The 14,808-nt window shown below is 34.7% G+C and overlaps 1 protein-coding gene across 1 annotated transcript; it reads left to right on the top strand.

The window, feature by feature from the left end:
• Window positions 1-447: 447 nt before the first annotated feature.
• LOC143080785 (uncharacterized) lies at window positions 448-3,852 on the top strand. The gene is made up of 2 exons (XM_076256814.1): window positions 448-539; window positions 1,313-3,852. The coding sequence occupies exon 2, from the start codon at window positions 1,459-1,461 to the stop codon at window positions 2,872-2,874; it is 1,416 nt and encodes a 471-aa protein (XP_076112929.1). The 5' UTR covers window positions 448-539; window positions 1,313-1,458; the 3' UTR covers window positions 2,875-3,852.
• The last annotated feature ends 10,956 nt before the right edge of the window (window positions 3,853-14,808 follow it).

Below are 14,808 nucleotides of genomic sequence, written 5' to 3'. Positions count from 1 at the left end.
ACATAGCAATATAAAAATTCCTTATTTATTGGAAAACTTATAATATAAAATTATCCAATATCCAGAGTGGACTAATTTGTTTTGATGTGAAGAATCGTACCATAGATATTGCATTCAATTCATTGTATTTTCATAAGTTAGATTGTTTTCTGATTGTTTTATACTTTTTTTGTTCAAAACAAGTTGTTTGTTGGTCTCTTTCTAATTTCTATCAGTTTGAATGTGCTTCTGGTATCTTTCGCCTCTCTTTTAATCGCTTTAATAGCGGCCTTAATTTGCCTTATAATAATGACAATTTAGTAATTCTACAAAAGAAGGATGCACTAGACCTTGATAAAAGAACTATTATATAACATGATTTATAACACGATATTTATCCCGGATTTTGATACGGATGATTCCAAGAATTGTACCAGTATATGTATAATTAAACTAGTTGTTTGTGTACTTTATTCTAACATTTTAGGGATGATTTGAATTTTAACATAGCAGGAATGAAGATGCTAGTTAGTTCGATGCGAGTTTTCGAATTTAGCAAGGTAGGTATAATTATTTAAGTTGCTAGTTTATTTGATAATTGTTTTGAAGCTTTTACATATTATACTTTAAGCATGTATATATCTTTTAAATGTAATCCTCTATGGCAATTCGACCGAGACGATTCAAAGTATATGACAACTAATAACATTGAATAGAACACATAAGATTATCATTCCAATTTAATTATTCAGTGATGCTCGAAGCAAAAATACCCAGGAACACGGGACCATAGACAAACGGCGCAGAGTTGACACCACACAATACACGAGAAAGTTATGAAGAGCGAAATGGTTGAACGCTTCCATAAACACGATTGAAATAAATGCATGCCTTTTAACTTTTCAAAACCTCCATGGAGATATTATAGCACAAGAGGGCCAAGTATATGTTTTACACATGCTTAAAGTGTATTGTGTAAGAGAATGCATAGTAATGTTAATAACATTTTATATTGAAAGAATAACATTTTAGGAGGAACTGTTGAAGGAATTCCTCTATCGGTGTCTGTCAGACGTCAGATATACATTTTCAGAATGTTTTGTCAACAATGGCAAATTACGATCTTTATATATGCAACATGACCATGGAACCATAAAGGGTTTTCCCACAAGATATTATCACAAAGCGAGAAACAAGACAGTACCTCTGTTGAACATAAGGAAATACAAAAGGAATTAAAAGGAATTAATTATCTTTCTTGACGGAATAGAATTAAAATTGTATATGCTTGTTTATTTAAACTGTTTAACTTGCAATTTATTTTGTTTGACAGCAATAACATTGTAAAGAAGCCCTTCAACAGTTGAACTAATTCCTGCTGCTCACTTTCCAGTGCGAAAAAAATCGTGAACGGTTCCTGCTCTGTGTATCATAACAATATATACAGATATAGAAGTGTTTACAAGCGGCGAGTACACTATGGGATTTTGTTTGCTTCAAACATACCGTTTTTATGTAACAATCCTACTGTGTATATTATATTTTCAACATGTGACGACTGAAAACAAAAACAAGATGCAATCAACAAAGAAATCACCTCAACTGTCAGTACATGTACTGAACAATATTTCGTTTTCTATCTTACAACCCTGGGATCAATATTGTTATATGAATGAATTACCAAAACAAAACAAACCTGGTAAATACTATATCGAGATAATCTGCAATATCAACAACACTGTTTTAAACTTTCTTGATTTTCGTCGATTCACATCAAGAATACAAGAAAATATGTCATTCTCTGTTGACATAACGTGTGGCTATAATGGAAGCGTTTTCTTTCCATACCCTGGCAGAGCACGTCTGCTCCATTCATTACGAATATCAAACTGTGTTTTGAATGGATTTACATCCGAAGCAACATCTGATGTTATTGATACAATACCTGATAGTATGAAATATTTCACTTTGGTCAATTCAGTGATATATATGTCTCAATATGATTTTCAACAGTTTCAAGGAGCAAAACATTTGACTCAAGCTTTTCAGTGTGGTAATGTAAACGCAGTAAAGATAATTGAATACAACATATCTTGTTGGATTGGTAATATGAATAAACGTTCACGATTAGAAACCTTTCAAGCGCGACCTAATTTCCGTGAACGCACCTGTACCTATAAATATCTTCGACATTTGCAGAAAAGTTTTTCAATAATTCAACCATTCACTAGACGGATTGATAAATCTATGTATCCTAATATTGAAACCCTCAATTTTAGTGCCGCCAGTATAATAGAAACACCAAAACATGTTCAGGAATGGAGACTAGAATCAAAATATTTGAAATATTTAGATTTAAGTCACAACTTAATAGACGATTTATATCCTATAATTTGTCACGATAGCCACAACCGTTACGGTGATAGCCCCGAGGGATTTGTAGATTTACGTTATAATAACATATCGTCTCTCAGACTATTTGGATTCACGAAATTGATCAGTAGCATTTGTGATAAACTAACAGTTAATATTCGAAATAATCCATTTCGGTGTGATTGTGAAGTAAAGCATTTTCAAGACTTTTTACAAAAATACATTATAAATCGTACTGCATCTTCTTTTAGATATATGCATGGAGAGAAAACAATTTTAACTCGTTATAAATATCTGTATGATCTTAAATGCTACAATCCACCTTCACTACGGGGGAGAATTATATCTGAGCTATCACTTAGCGAAATCGGATGCAAGCCCAAACTACAAATTGTTTCATATGTTCCGACAGGGCCAATTATAGTAGTGATGCTTGTTAGTTTATTTCTTTGTGTGAGCCTTTTTGTTGGTTTCAGATATCGAGATCAAATGGCTGTTAGTTGTAGTAAATGGCTAAAGTAAGTTCTAACTGTCGATCGAGATACCATTTAACAGTTGCTAAGAATGCAAATGTGAATGATAAATTATCATATTTATAGACATGTTACGCAAAGATATAGTCAGTCAGGATCCTACTTCGTCAAAATTATCTCCCCATTACGCCAGTTCATTTTCACAATCGTAGAAACGGAAGCCATTGTAGGGATGACGCGCTACCAATTTTGCTCTTGGAAACCGATAAATTTATCCATATTGCACCATTACGATCCTTATATGTCAGTTGTATTTTTAAAGACAAATGTATCAACTAGCTAATGAGCATCAGTTAATAATCTTGTCTGCATTGATTCAACTTAAAACTATTGTCTGATCGGTTGTCAGGTGGAATTTTCGAAAATTCATAAACATTTAAAAAAATTCTAAATAAATATTTCGTGGAAGGGCAGACTAGATTTCTTTAGTGTATGAAGACTATAAACTCTAGTTATCACACACAAAAAATTGGAATTTTTCGAAGATATGCATTTTCATCATCCAACTTGAAAGACTGTCGTCAAGTATTTTCAGTAAAAAAATAGCTATTCGAACACACCTTCTCTGTTTTTGTGACTCATTAGATAGGTATTTCACTTGACCTATATATTTCATCTTTTAGTACTGTGATTTTTTTGTGTTATAACGTCAACCTGTAGCTTTAATGTATAAAAATGATAGAATTTGAAGCGAGACGATGTATGAAATATTCTTGCTTTGTACGATATCAAGACAAAATACTCAACTCAAACACGCCCTAACATAAAACGGTGCACTCGATTTTCTCTTTTCGATACAATTGTTACCCATTTTTGGAATTTTTTCTTCAGTCACACAATGGAAGGGCAGACACGAAAATTACTGAAGTAATAGATTGATATGGTTTCCGGCCGTGGTAATTTTTTTCAAAAAAATCGGAGGTTATGCATTTTTGTCATCCAACTTGAAAGATACCCATGTCGTCGACATGATATCTAATTGTTCTGCTAACTATGTACTAAATAAATTGAAAACTTATGCAAATGGTGTTTTTAAAATAAAACACCTCGTAATTGAGAAGAAAATTGCAATTTTGTTTGTTTCTATTAACTTTTAAAAAATTTGTCACTATAGTAAACAATACAGTAAACATTTATCGCCTTCTCTAACAAAGAGCTTCGATTCTTTTGTTCTATTTCAACCTGGTTTCCGACTGTAGTCACTACGCTGAGGTTGACAAATTACACTTTAAATATGGGGACTGTGTCGAAACACAAAAAGATTACCTGTGTATACATTGAATATTATTTAAAAACTGCATTTATCCTTTTAGAAGCAATTCCGTATGGAACGAATTTTCAATAACATTTGTACCGTAAGAAATAAATGTTAATAAAATCCATAATATTTTTAAGAAACTCTAATGCAAAAACCATGTGGGGGGGGGGGGGGGTCATGTAAATGCAGTAGATGAGTGTGTCAACGGAGACACGGAGTAAATAGATGTGTTAATTCTTCGGCGAACCTTCATAGACCTTGCAAATAATCTTAAGTATTATAATCTGTATTATACCTTCTCGTGAATATATATGTAATGGTCATTTTTATAAAGTTATGAAAAGCAAACAAAGGAGTGTATGTTTTTGGAATCAGTTATTTGCCACCTAAATTATTATCTACGGGGTCTTAAAACACCTAAATCACGATTTTATACAATTTCAACTTGAAAAACATAATGCATTATAGTTTTACTCCCGGTCATACAGCTTCAAAGGCATGTATTGTATTCCATTATTTCCTTCCTACTTTGTCTTAATTTTAAACAGTTTCAGCTCAATTTGTTTTTTTTTTCTTTATAAGGGGTTTGTGGTTGATTGGTCGTTGGTTTCTTAACATCCAGTGGCAAATATTCCATGCATGTTCAGAACAATAAGAGGTTTGTGAAACCATAAACATTATCGGAAATATTAGGCGTAATTCGACTTCCAATCAACAGTCTAATGATGGCATTTTTGTGTTTGAGAAGCTACCCTTGCTATGTATGCTATGTAATGCTGTCTTAAGTCTTTGACGTTTCTGTTTATGCTCTCAGTGCACCAATAAATGCCTTGATTCTCATTCTTTGGGAAATTATATATGCCCCGAATATATCTTGGCCATCCAAAGACAAATGGCGCCAACTACGCGATGGGTGGCATACATTATCACCAGCGTTAGCTGCAATCGATGGAACCTCTCATGCCATTTATACAGATCACAGACGGAGCCTCAAGAACAAATACTCCGGACACAGATACAGACATTGCATTCATATAAAAGTGATTGTGGACAACAGAAGCCATATAAGATTTATTCGAAGTGGTTTCCTAGGACACAAAAATGATGTCCAACAGAATAATATATTGCCTTTAATTGTACCAGAATTTTGTCATCGCCCGTCGGTACCCCCTACAGACGCCATCAACAAAGAGCTAAACCACGAACAGAAAGATAAAAATGTAGAAAAATGAATTTGCGTATATCAGAGTATTGGGTATAAGTCGAATACGTTATGAGGTTCTTAAAAACTTTCAGAGTCTTTGGAAGCTGATGGAGACACCCGAGAGACAAAACCAACCAGACTGTAGAGCTGTGTGGGGGATTAGTGGAGCGACAGATTGAATTTTTTCAGGAACTGTACCATAACAATAAAACTAATATCTAACTGCCTTACTATGTATTTATTATCAACCTAGAATCGAATGAACTTGTATAACTCTTAGCCCCCCTTTTTCTAGCCCACCCACTCCTGCACGCGTATACCTTTCATGTGTTGTGATGTTGCCAGGAATGATATCACAAAAGCAATTGTCATATAGGATGTTACATATTCTGTTCTAGATAAATGTTTACTGAATTTGTGCACATTTTTAGTTTGGAGCCAGCTCAAGCCCGCTACCGGTGCAGGATTTACTCGCTATGTTGAACACCCATTGTTGGCGTTGGGATGTTTTCTGTTTTTTGTTAGGGTTGTTCTCTTTGACACTTTCCCAATTCCATTCTCAATATTATATGTCAAAGGGTACTGATGAATATCATATGCAAATTTAGGACAATTGGCTGTCATTATTTTACTAGGCTAGCAGATTTTTATAAGCTAGTTCAATAGTTAACATGAAAAAATAACTTAGTATTTGTTTTTTTACAAAAACAATTTTATATATGAGAAGTCTCGCATCAGGCTTTGATCTTTGAACAAAAGGAGAACAAATCATATTTATTTTGACTAAAATCAATTTGGCTCCTTTAATTTTCATAATTTTTTCACAAAATATTTACTTAATGAAATATAAAAAGTCCAAAAATTTAACCACACACTTTAATGGAAAAATTTCATTGTACATCTAGAAAAGAGGGACGAAAGATACCAGGACAGTCAAACTCAAAAATCGAAAATAAACTGACAACGCCATGGATAAACAAGAGCCTTCTTTACTAATCATTGATATTATGTTGATAATCCTAAATATAAAGCTTTATTACAACTGTCACATAAACTTAACATTAACCCAGAAAACTAAACATTTATCAATGAACCATGAGGTCAAGGTCAGATGAACCATGTCAGGCAGACATGTACAGCTAACAATTCTTCCATACAACACATATAGTTGACCTATTGCTTATAGTTTAAGAAAAACAGACCAAAACATAAAAACTTAACACTGAGCAATGAACCATGAAAATGAGGTCAAAGTCAAATAAATCTGAGCGACTGAAATATAGATCATCAAATACTTCCATACACCAAAAATAGTTGTAGTATTGCAAATAGTGTTAGATAATAAGACCAAAACTCAAAAACTTAACTTTGACCACTGAAACCATGAAAATGAGGTCAAAGTTAGATGACACCTACCAGCTATACATGTACACCTTACAATAATTCCATACACCAAATATAGTAGACCTATTGCACACAATATATGATAAACAGACAAAAACACAAAATACTTAACTTTAACCACAGAACCATCAAAATGAGGTCAAGGTCAGATGACACCTGCCAGTTGGACTTGTACACCTTACAGCCCTTCTATACACCGAATATACTAGACCTATTGCTTAAAGTATCTGAGGTATGGACTTAACCAAAACTTAACCTTGTTCACTGATCCATGAAATGAGGTTGAGGTCAAGTTAAAACTGTCTGACGGGCATTAGGACCTTACAAGGTACGCACATACCATAAATAGGTATCCTATTACTTATAATTAGAGAAAATTTAACATTAAAAAAATCATAACTTTTTTTTAAGTAATCACTGAACCATGAAAATGAGGTCAAGGATATTGGACATGTGACTGACGGAAACTTTGTAACATGAGACATCTATAAACAAAGTATGAAGCATCCAGGTCTTCTACCTTCTAAAATATAAAGCTTTTAAGAAGTTAGCTAACACCCCCGCCGCCGCCGCCGTAGTCGCCTGATCACTATCCCTATGTCGAGCTTTCTGCAACAAAAGTTGCAGGCTAGACAAAACGAAAAAGACAAACAGACAAACAGACAAACAATAGTACATATGACATAATATAGAAAACTAAAGTATAAACAACACGAACCCCACCAAAAACTAGGGGTGATCGCAGGTGCTCCGGAAGGGTAAGCAGATCCTGTTCCACAAATAAGGATTTCTTGGAATTTAAGAAAACAGCAAAATTTATATTACATGAATGAGTATTTATTGATATTCAAGAAAAAATTCAAAAAATCATATCATTAATGGAAATATTGTAACTATGAATTAAAATGTATCAATACTAAAGTTAGTTGTTTCTAATATGGTGTATGGTCAACACATATCGGCTTCCAGCTCAGATAATCTCGGAGATTCCATACCCAGCAAGATGAACGTTCTGCTGCTTTTCCTGGCTGTATTACAGCTGTCTCCATAGCCTTTGGGACTATTCTCGTTGCCTGTAGCATCCTCCATACTGACTGTGCAGGGAATCCTCTACAGTCTACTTCTACATGGAACAGCCATGCTTTCCAACCTCTCTCTTGTCAAGTTGTCATCAGCGCATGGGTACTTTTCCTTCTTTAGCTGGTATGCCTCTTTGCCTCTCTCTTCCCAAGGAACTGTTAGACATATTGCTTTTATCATCTTTGACATCTGTGACTAAAATACAATGTCTGGTCGTAGGAATGTGTGTATGCATTTTGGAAACACAAGCTTCATGCCAATATCGGCCTTCATTTTCCATTAACTGCGCTTGTCCGAAATGAAGTGTTGTTACAACTTTGTTACATGACCAGTATATCCTTTCTGACTAATCTGACTTTGCATCTGTTGTGAATGGACTCTTCTTCTTTCACTCAGAACTAAGGAGCTACGCTTTATTACCTGTCTTGCCGCAATCGATAGTTTCCCCGTGTTAGTGCAACCTTACAAACTCTCTATGCTTGTGACGGCTTAGCTCAACTATTTTTGTCCTTCTTTTTCTTCTTTTACTTTCCTTATTTCTGACTGCACCATGCTGTTCTTTTCTTTATGTGTTGCCTAATGCTTTGGCCACTGTTGGAAATCTGTCATTCCTAAGCTCTGTCTACCAGTACAGGTGTTGCCCATTACGCCATGTGGTTAAGAATACTTTCTGTTTGATCTGCTGCAATTTTCGCTGACCATTTCTGCCCAGTATGTGTCTGGTTTCCAGCTTTACTGATCTTGTTTTCCTTTGTGTTTATAAGAGTCTGCTCTTTGCAAATTGATACTTTGTATAGCTCCAAAGCTGATGTTAAAGGTAGCTGGAGTTGTGATGATCTACTGTAAAATCCAATTGCTGTAAAACTTAATGGTGCTCCTAGTCAACTCCTGATGTGACTTTTAATCTTTCCTTCTATGGCTTCCACTGTTGTTGCTGTCATTTAATAGATCATGTGAAGCCATGTCAGTCTTGGTAGCAAACCAATTTGGTTTATCCAACAAGCCTTAAACTTCTCAGGCAATCAGCTCTTATCTACTTCAATACATTCTGCGACATGTCTTTGTACTATCTTCACATTGGTATAGTCTTTAAGGGTCTCATGAAACCATTTCCAAGGCACTTTATAGGGTTATCTACTATTGTTGGTATTTCGTCCCGTTGGATCTTAAGCTGGAACTTCTTTGTTATTGACCTTATCTCAGTATCTATCTCAGTATCATTGATCTTCACTTCTTTGGCTAAAATGTCATCACGGCCCAAGTGACTTCCTCTTTTAGTGCCAACAGTATCCATCTTGCTTGAATATGGGATGACGATGTTACTGCAAGGTTATCCATGAAACCTCTTGTTGCTGGAGAAAAAAAAACCGGAATCTGACCTTTTGTTTCTCTTTCTGCTGCCTTTCTGATGACGTTCATACTCATAATGAATAGTATCCTTGAGATGGTACAACACGTAAGTATTCCTTTCTCTTACTTCTGCGATGATGTTGTCTTGTTATCTACAGCAAATCGGAGCTGTATTCCACCAAAATACTTCAGGACTATCTTCTTGATGAGTTCTGGAATGTAGTAGTGATCCATGGCCATCTTTATCAATTTGTGTGGTACTAATCCAGATTTGTTTGCTGGACTAACCATACAACAAGATTTTTCCCTCTATGCTCAACAATGAAATTACCCTAAACTATGAAATTTCTTTTGAATCTTTTTACTTCGGTACAAAGCACCCTAAGCGCCTTCTGCTAGCTTTCAGCAATAGTCTAATTTTTTTTCATAGTGTTCATAATATATAGCTGCCACAGTTATCTTGCATGTGTATGGTACACCACTCTACTCAGTTTCTGATCCTTGTTTGCCACCTCACAAACTTCTTTATACGTTAGTTCCTTCGTTTCAAATTCTCTTGTTGTTTATTTTCCCTTTTCAGTTCTTGTGCAATATCCCAAAGGTGTCTCTCTTTTATTGTTTGAGAGTATTTCGTGCAGATACATTTCTACTTCCTCCTTACTAAAATGAAGATTCCCTGTTCTTTCTACACCCAACAGGGTTGTGTGTAGTTGAATTGATTCATGATGAAGTTCGCTCTATTTTTGCGTTCTTCTTATTTCTATTCTTGATTTCTTCTCAGTTCATCTCTAACACTGTCTGTAGGACATGCCTTTTCCAACTTATAAACTCATCATATATACCAGGATTAAATTTTGTATTTACACCAGACGCGCGTTACGTCTACAAAAGATTCATCAGTGACACTCGAATCCAATTCTAAAACGTTTTGCCAAATACAGCTAAGGTAATCTATTCCTGAGGAAGAAAAGCCTTAGTATTTCAAAAACTCAAAAGTTTTGTAAAAAGTTAATTTATAAATATGACCATCTCAATGATAATTCATGTCAGCACAGTAGTGCTGACTACTGGGCTGGTGATACCCTCGGGAAATTAAAACTCCACCAGCAGTGGCATCGACCCAGTGGTTGTAAATAAACTCATCATAGATACCAGGAATAAATTTTGTATTCACGCCAGACGCGAGTTTTGTCTACAAAAGACTCATTATTGACGCTCGAATCCAAAGAGGTTAAAAAGGCCAAATAAAGTAAGAAGTTGAAAAGCATTAAGGAACAAAATTTAAAAAAAAAATACAAAAAATACAGCTAAGGCAATCTATTTCTATCTTAGTGCGTCTCTTGTACCGCCTGTTTAGGTCTTTGAGTTCCTTCCTTATGTGTTTAATTTTCTGTTCTCTACTGTTTGGTGCCTGCTTGGTGTTTCTTCTTTCTTTCCTGTCCTCAACACCAAATCTTTTCTTCCCGGTGTCATTTGCTAGGATAGTCAGTGTTTTTATCCTCCTCGCAACACATCCTTGGAGTGATGTTTCTAGAATTACTCCTAAATCATCGTATAAAATCTCCATTGGGCTTCACTGTTCATCTTTGGCCATATTATTCTTTCTTTCTTTCTGATGTGATGTCTCTTGTTTTTGCTGTGTCATGTGCTCCTCATCATCCAAGCTTTGGCTTTTGTCGTGGGATCATACTGATGCTGAGAGATTCCTTGCGCTATAGTTTGTGTCCTGGTTATGATTCTCACCGGATAAATATGTGCGCTGCTTTGTAACAATTCCTCGACTGCATCCCGACCCTGACTGGTGAATCTTTAAGCATCTTTAGTTTTTGAAAATCTTTCAACATTGGAATTTAACTTCTGCTTTCTCCCCTGTCAAAGCTGTTTGTAACATCTGTGTCATTGTTCGTTTTCGTTTCCAAGTCATTGCCGTTTGATCTGTTTGGTTGTGCTCATCCTCTCTCCTCTCGGGTGACTCTGGGGGGTATACTTCTACATTCTGTGTAGTACTAGTAACTATCTTCGGTGTCCCCAAACGGAAACAACACTTAGGGTAGCTGCCTTCGAGTGTCCATACCAGTCTGTTTCAATTTGTCAGCTGTCTCTCCCGTTTCCATTCAGCAATTCCTGATGGTCACTGTTTTCTCAGAAGAAATGATAACTAGTATTACTACCAGAGGGTGGCATTCTGGTTTTTTTTTTTGCTGTCACATTCTCTTGACTGCTCATTCTACCTCATGAATCTCTACCGCTCTCTGTCGATGTTTTGATGACTTCAGATGGTTCCAACCTTCATCAGATTCAACCCTGTACCATAACATCCTTCGGTTCGCGGGTCAGTAGAGGTAGAGTAGAGCATATTCCCATTGCCTGTAGAATCCTCCACAGCTAAACAGTACAATCATAAAAATACCGAACTCTGATGAAAATTCCAATCGGAAAGTCCCTTTAAATGGCAAAATCAAAAGCGCAACCTTATCAAACAAATGGATGACAACTGTCATATTCCTCACCTGGTATTGGCATTTTCTATGTAGAAAATGGTGGATTAAACCTGGTTTTATAGCTAGCTAAATCTCTCACTTGTATGACAGTCACATATAATTCCATTATATTAAAGAAAAACGAATAAGGATACTTTGCTTAATACATTGATTAAAGATACAGTCTTTCTACTTACAATACTGCTATCAGGTACTACTACCTAACAATTAGCGGTGAATCTTCGGGAAAAGAGTGTACAGATTTGGATTTTATTATAGTAGAAACATTCGTAGTAAACTTCTGAGACATCAATAATGAGACTAACATATAAATCTGAAAATCGCGTGTATAGGATCTTTATAAAGTTTTTTAACGTGCAGATGAGCTTGCAACAAATAAGTACTCGTATAGCATGGCTTCTGAAACAATTTACTTGTTAAAATGTCCGGTATATACTGCCATTTAAGGACCTGTACCGTAAACAAAATCTAATTTATGATATATAAACTTTATCCTACTAATTCTTCTTTTTCATTAAAAATTTATTGAGTTATAATGATGTACGGAAGTCAGTCAGGGATTACTTGTCATCTTGATTTATTATGTGTAGATGCTTCCTTTACGATAAGATTCCGTGTTTATAAAAGATGATGAATGGTATCGTTTATATATACATGTTTGTAAATATGACACGGATTTTCCGTCGTTTCTTTGTCATTATCATCTGCTTGAATCTTACTTTTTGGCCACTTAGAGCAGTAACAAAATGTTGATTTATAACGCAAATCTGTTAGCTGACATTTTATCCGGTAATTCCGTGTGAAGAATACCATACTTGACGGACCAAAAAAGTTGTTGGGTGTAAAAAAGCTTACTTTGTATATATTATTAAATAACATAAGGATATTTCATAATATATATGTATAGACTAATTCAGTAGAGATGTACGACAAGGAAGAAATATGTAATAACTTTCAATGTTCTAATTCACAATAACTAATGCGACATTCTGGTCTCATTGTCAATCAATCCATATCTCCTTATTATTATTTTGAACAACTGGAAAACAATTATATTGTCTAATCAGCAAGTTACAGAAAATTTTGGACTTCACCACTTTTTTCGGTAACAAAACTCACCTTAAAATTCCCCAGTTGTTGACAGTCAGCTGAATTACCAAAGAATTTATAAAAAGATAAAAATGTACGTTTTGTTGTCATTAACAGCAAGATTCAAAATGGTGAACTGTAAGTAAATTATTATCCCATGAAATCTCATTTTATTCTGTTCATTTTATTCTGTTATTACATTTTACTTTAATTTCTGCACCTTTCCGCTTTATCTTTAGATTCTATGAAAAAATTGAGAGTTGAGGTTTAAATTAACGAGAGAGTTAACCAACGATAGAAATTATCAAACGACACCTAAAGGATATACATAGTTTTAACATTATACATAATAATTCAAAACAGTATATCAAGCTCCAGATAGTCCCCTGGTACATGTATATGAAATTGAAGACAACAATTGACCACGTCCCTGACTTGCTATTTAGGGTCTTTTATTACTTACGATACGTTATGACTTTGCTCCTTGTTAAAGGGAGTATCGTGACAATAAGTTGCTTATTCTTATGCCTGTGGGTCGTAGGTTTGTGGTGGATAGTTATCACATTGAGAATCATAACACTTTTCATTTGTATATAAAGATCAGTACAGGACAAGTATTTAAAACAGTAACATAGAAAGCACAAACATATTTACTAATCCCTAATAAGGTATGCTCGAAGTAACCTTAATAAAGAATTCTCGCAGTTACCGTAACAATGAATGTTCGGAGTAATCGTTATAAGAAATGGTCGGAGTTTCCGTAATAAGGAATGTTCGGAGCTTTCGAAGCTACTAAGGATTTTCCCCGGAGAATAAATTACCTTAACTCTATTTTGCAAAACCTTTCGGAATTTAGATTCTCAATGCTCTTCAACTATGTGCTTAATTTGGCCTTTTAAAACTTTTTTTTTCTCGAGCGGCACAATGAGTCTTTTGTAGTCAAAACGCGCGTCAGGCGTACACAAATTAATTATAGTCATGGTTTTATTGATTAAAAGAGTCATTTTATGCTAAAAGTCTTTTAGTTTAAACATATTTATTTATAGTTGATTGGGAAACAAGTTGCAACTTATATTAAACTCTTTTTCGAAATCTACAATGGTGTCTTTAACGTGCAAGAGATATGGCTCTCTCTTAACACGGGTCATCCATTTATCGTCCCCTTCCGACGGACTATCATCGTTTCCTCAAGACCATACTCGCAAATGGTGTCAAGGGAGAGCCGAAAATTCAGTCCCTGAAATTTTCATCCCAGACGGTAATCGAACCAGGAACCTTTGTGTTAGTAGTCTTTTGATGTCATAATGAAAAGTACAGGAAGATCTGATCTTGTGCAATGATCAAAACAATGGTATAATCTTATATAAAATGTTTGTCCCGATTCTACTGTAAACTTTATATATATTGCTGAAATAGTTGATCGCAAGTTATCATGATACGGATCGACAAAGAAAACGAATGGCGGAGCTACCTGTACCGTATCGTAATAACCATAAAATTACAAATCCTACTCCATAACGTTTATTATATCACCATTTTTTCCGGAAACTACACATATATATATATATATTTTAGGCTATCCTATTCTCGTTCAGTAGTAATTAAGCTAAAAATAAGGCCATTAAAAGGGAGATCACCTGATGCCTATTATTCCTTGCTTTAACACATATATTGTATATATCAGTGATCCCGGATTCTGAATACACAGGTAAACAAAGTAATGGTCATGTTAAGTTGGAAAACTTCATTATAAATGTAAGTGTTTGGTAGACAAGTACAAAATTTTAGAAATAATTTCTTAATTGTAAAAACTGAAAATGACCTCGAAGGTATCTGGAATAGAAGTCGATTTTCATGAATATGTTTAAAACAAAGAAAACAGCTTTATAATTATTATAATACAACGTATGAAAAATATATCTGACAAAAAAAAAGAATTGTTCAATTTACAAAAATATGATTTATATTTCAGAGAGACAATTCGTATAGTTACATTTGCAAAGTCGCTCATATTACTGCGTTAAGACTTAACAACGA

The sequence above is a fragment of the Mytilus galloprovincialis genome, chromosome 6 (genome assembly GCF_965363235.1).
Source record: "Mytilus galloprovincialis chromosome 6, xbMytGall1.hap1.1, whole genome shotgun sequence".
In the NCBI taxonomy this organism is placed as follows: Eukaryota; Metazoa; Mollusca; class Bivalvia; order Mytilida; family Mytilidae; genus Mytilus; species Mytilus galloprovincialis.
Note: the sequence above shows the minus strand (reverse complement) of the source record. Positions and strands in the feature narration are given on the sequence as shown.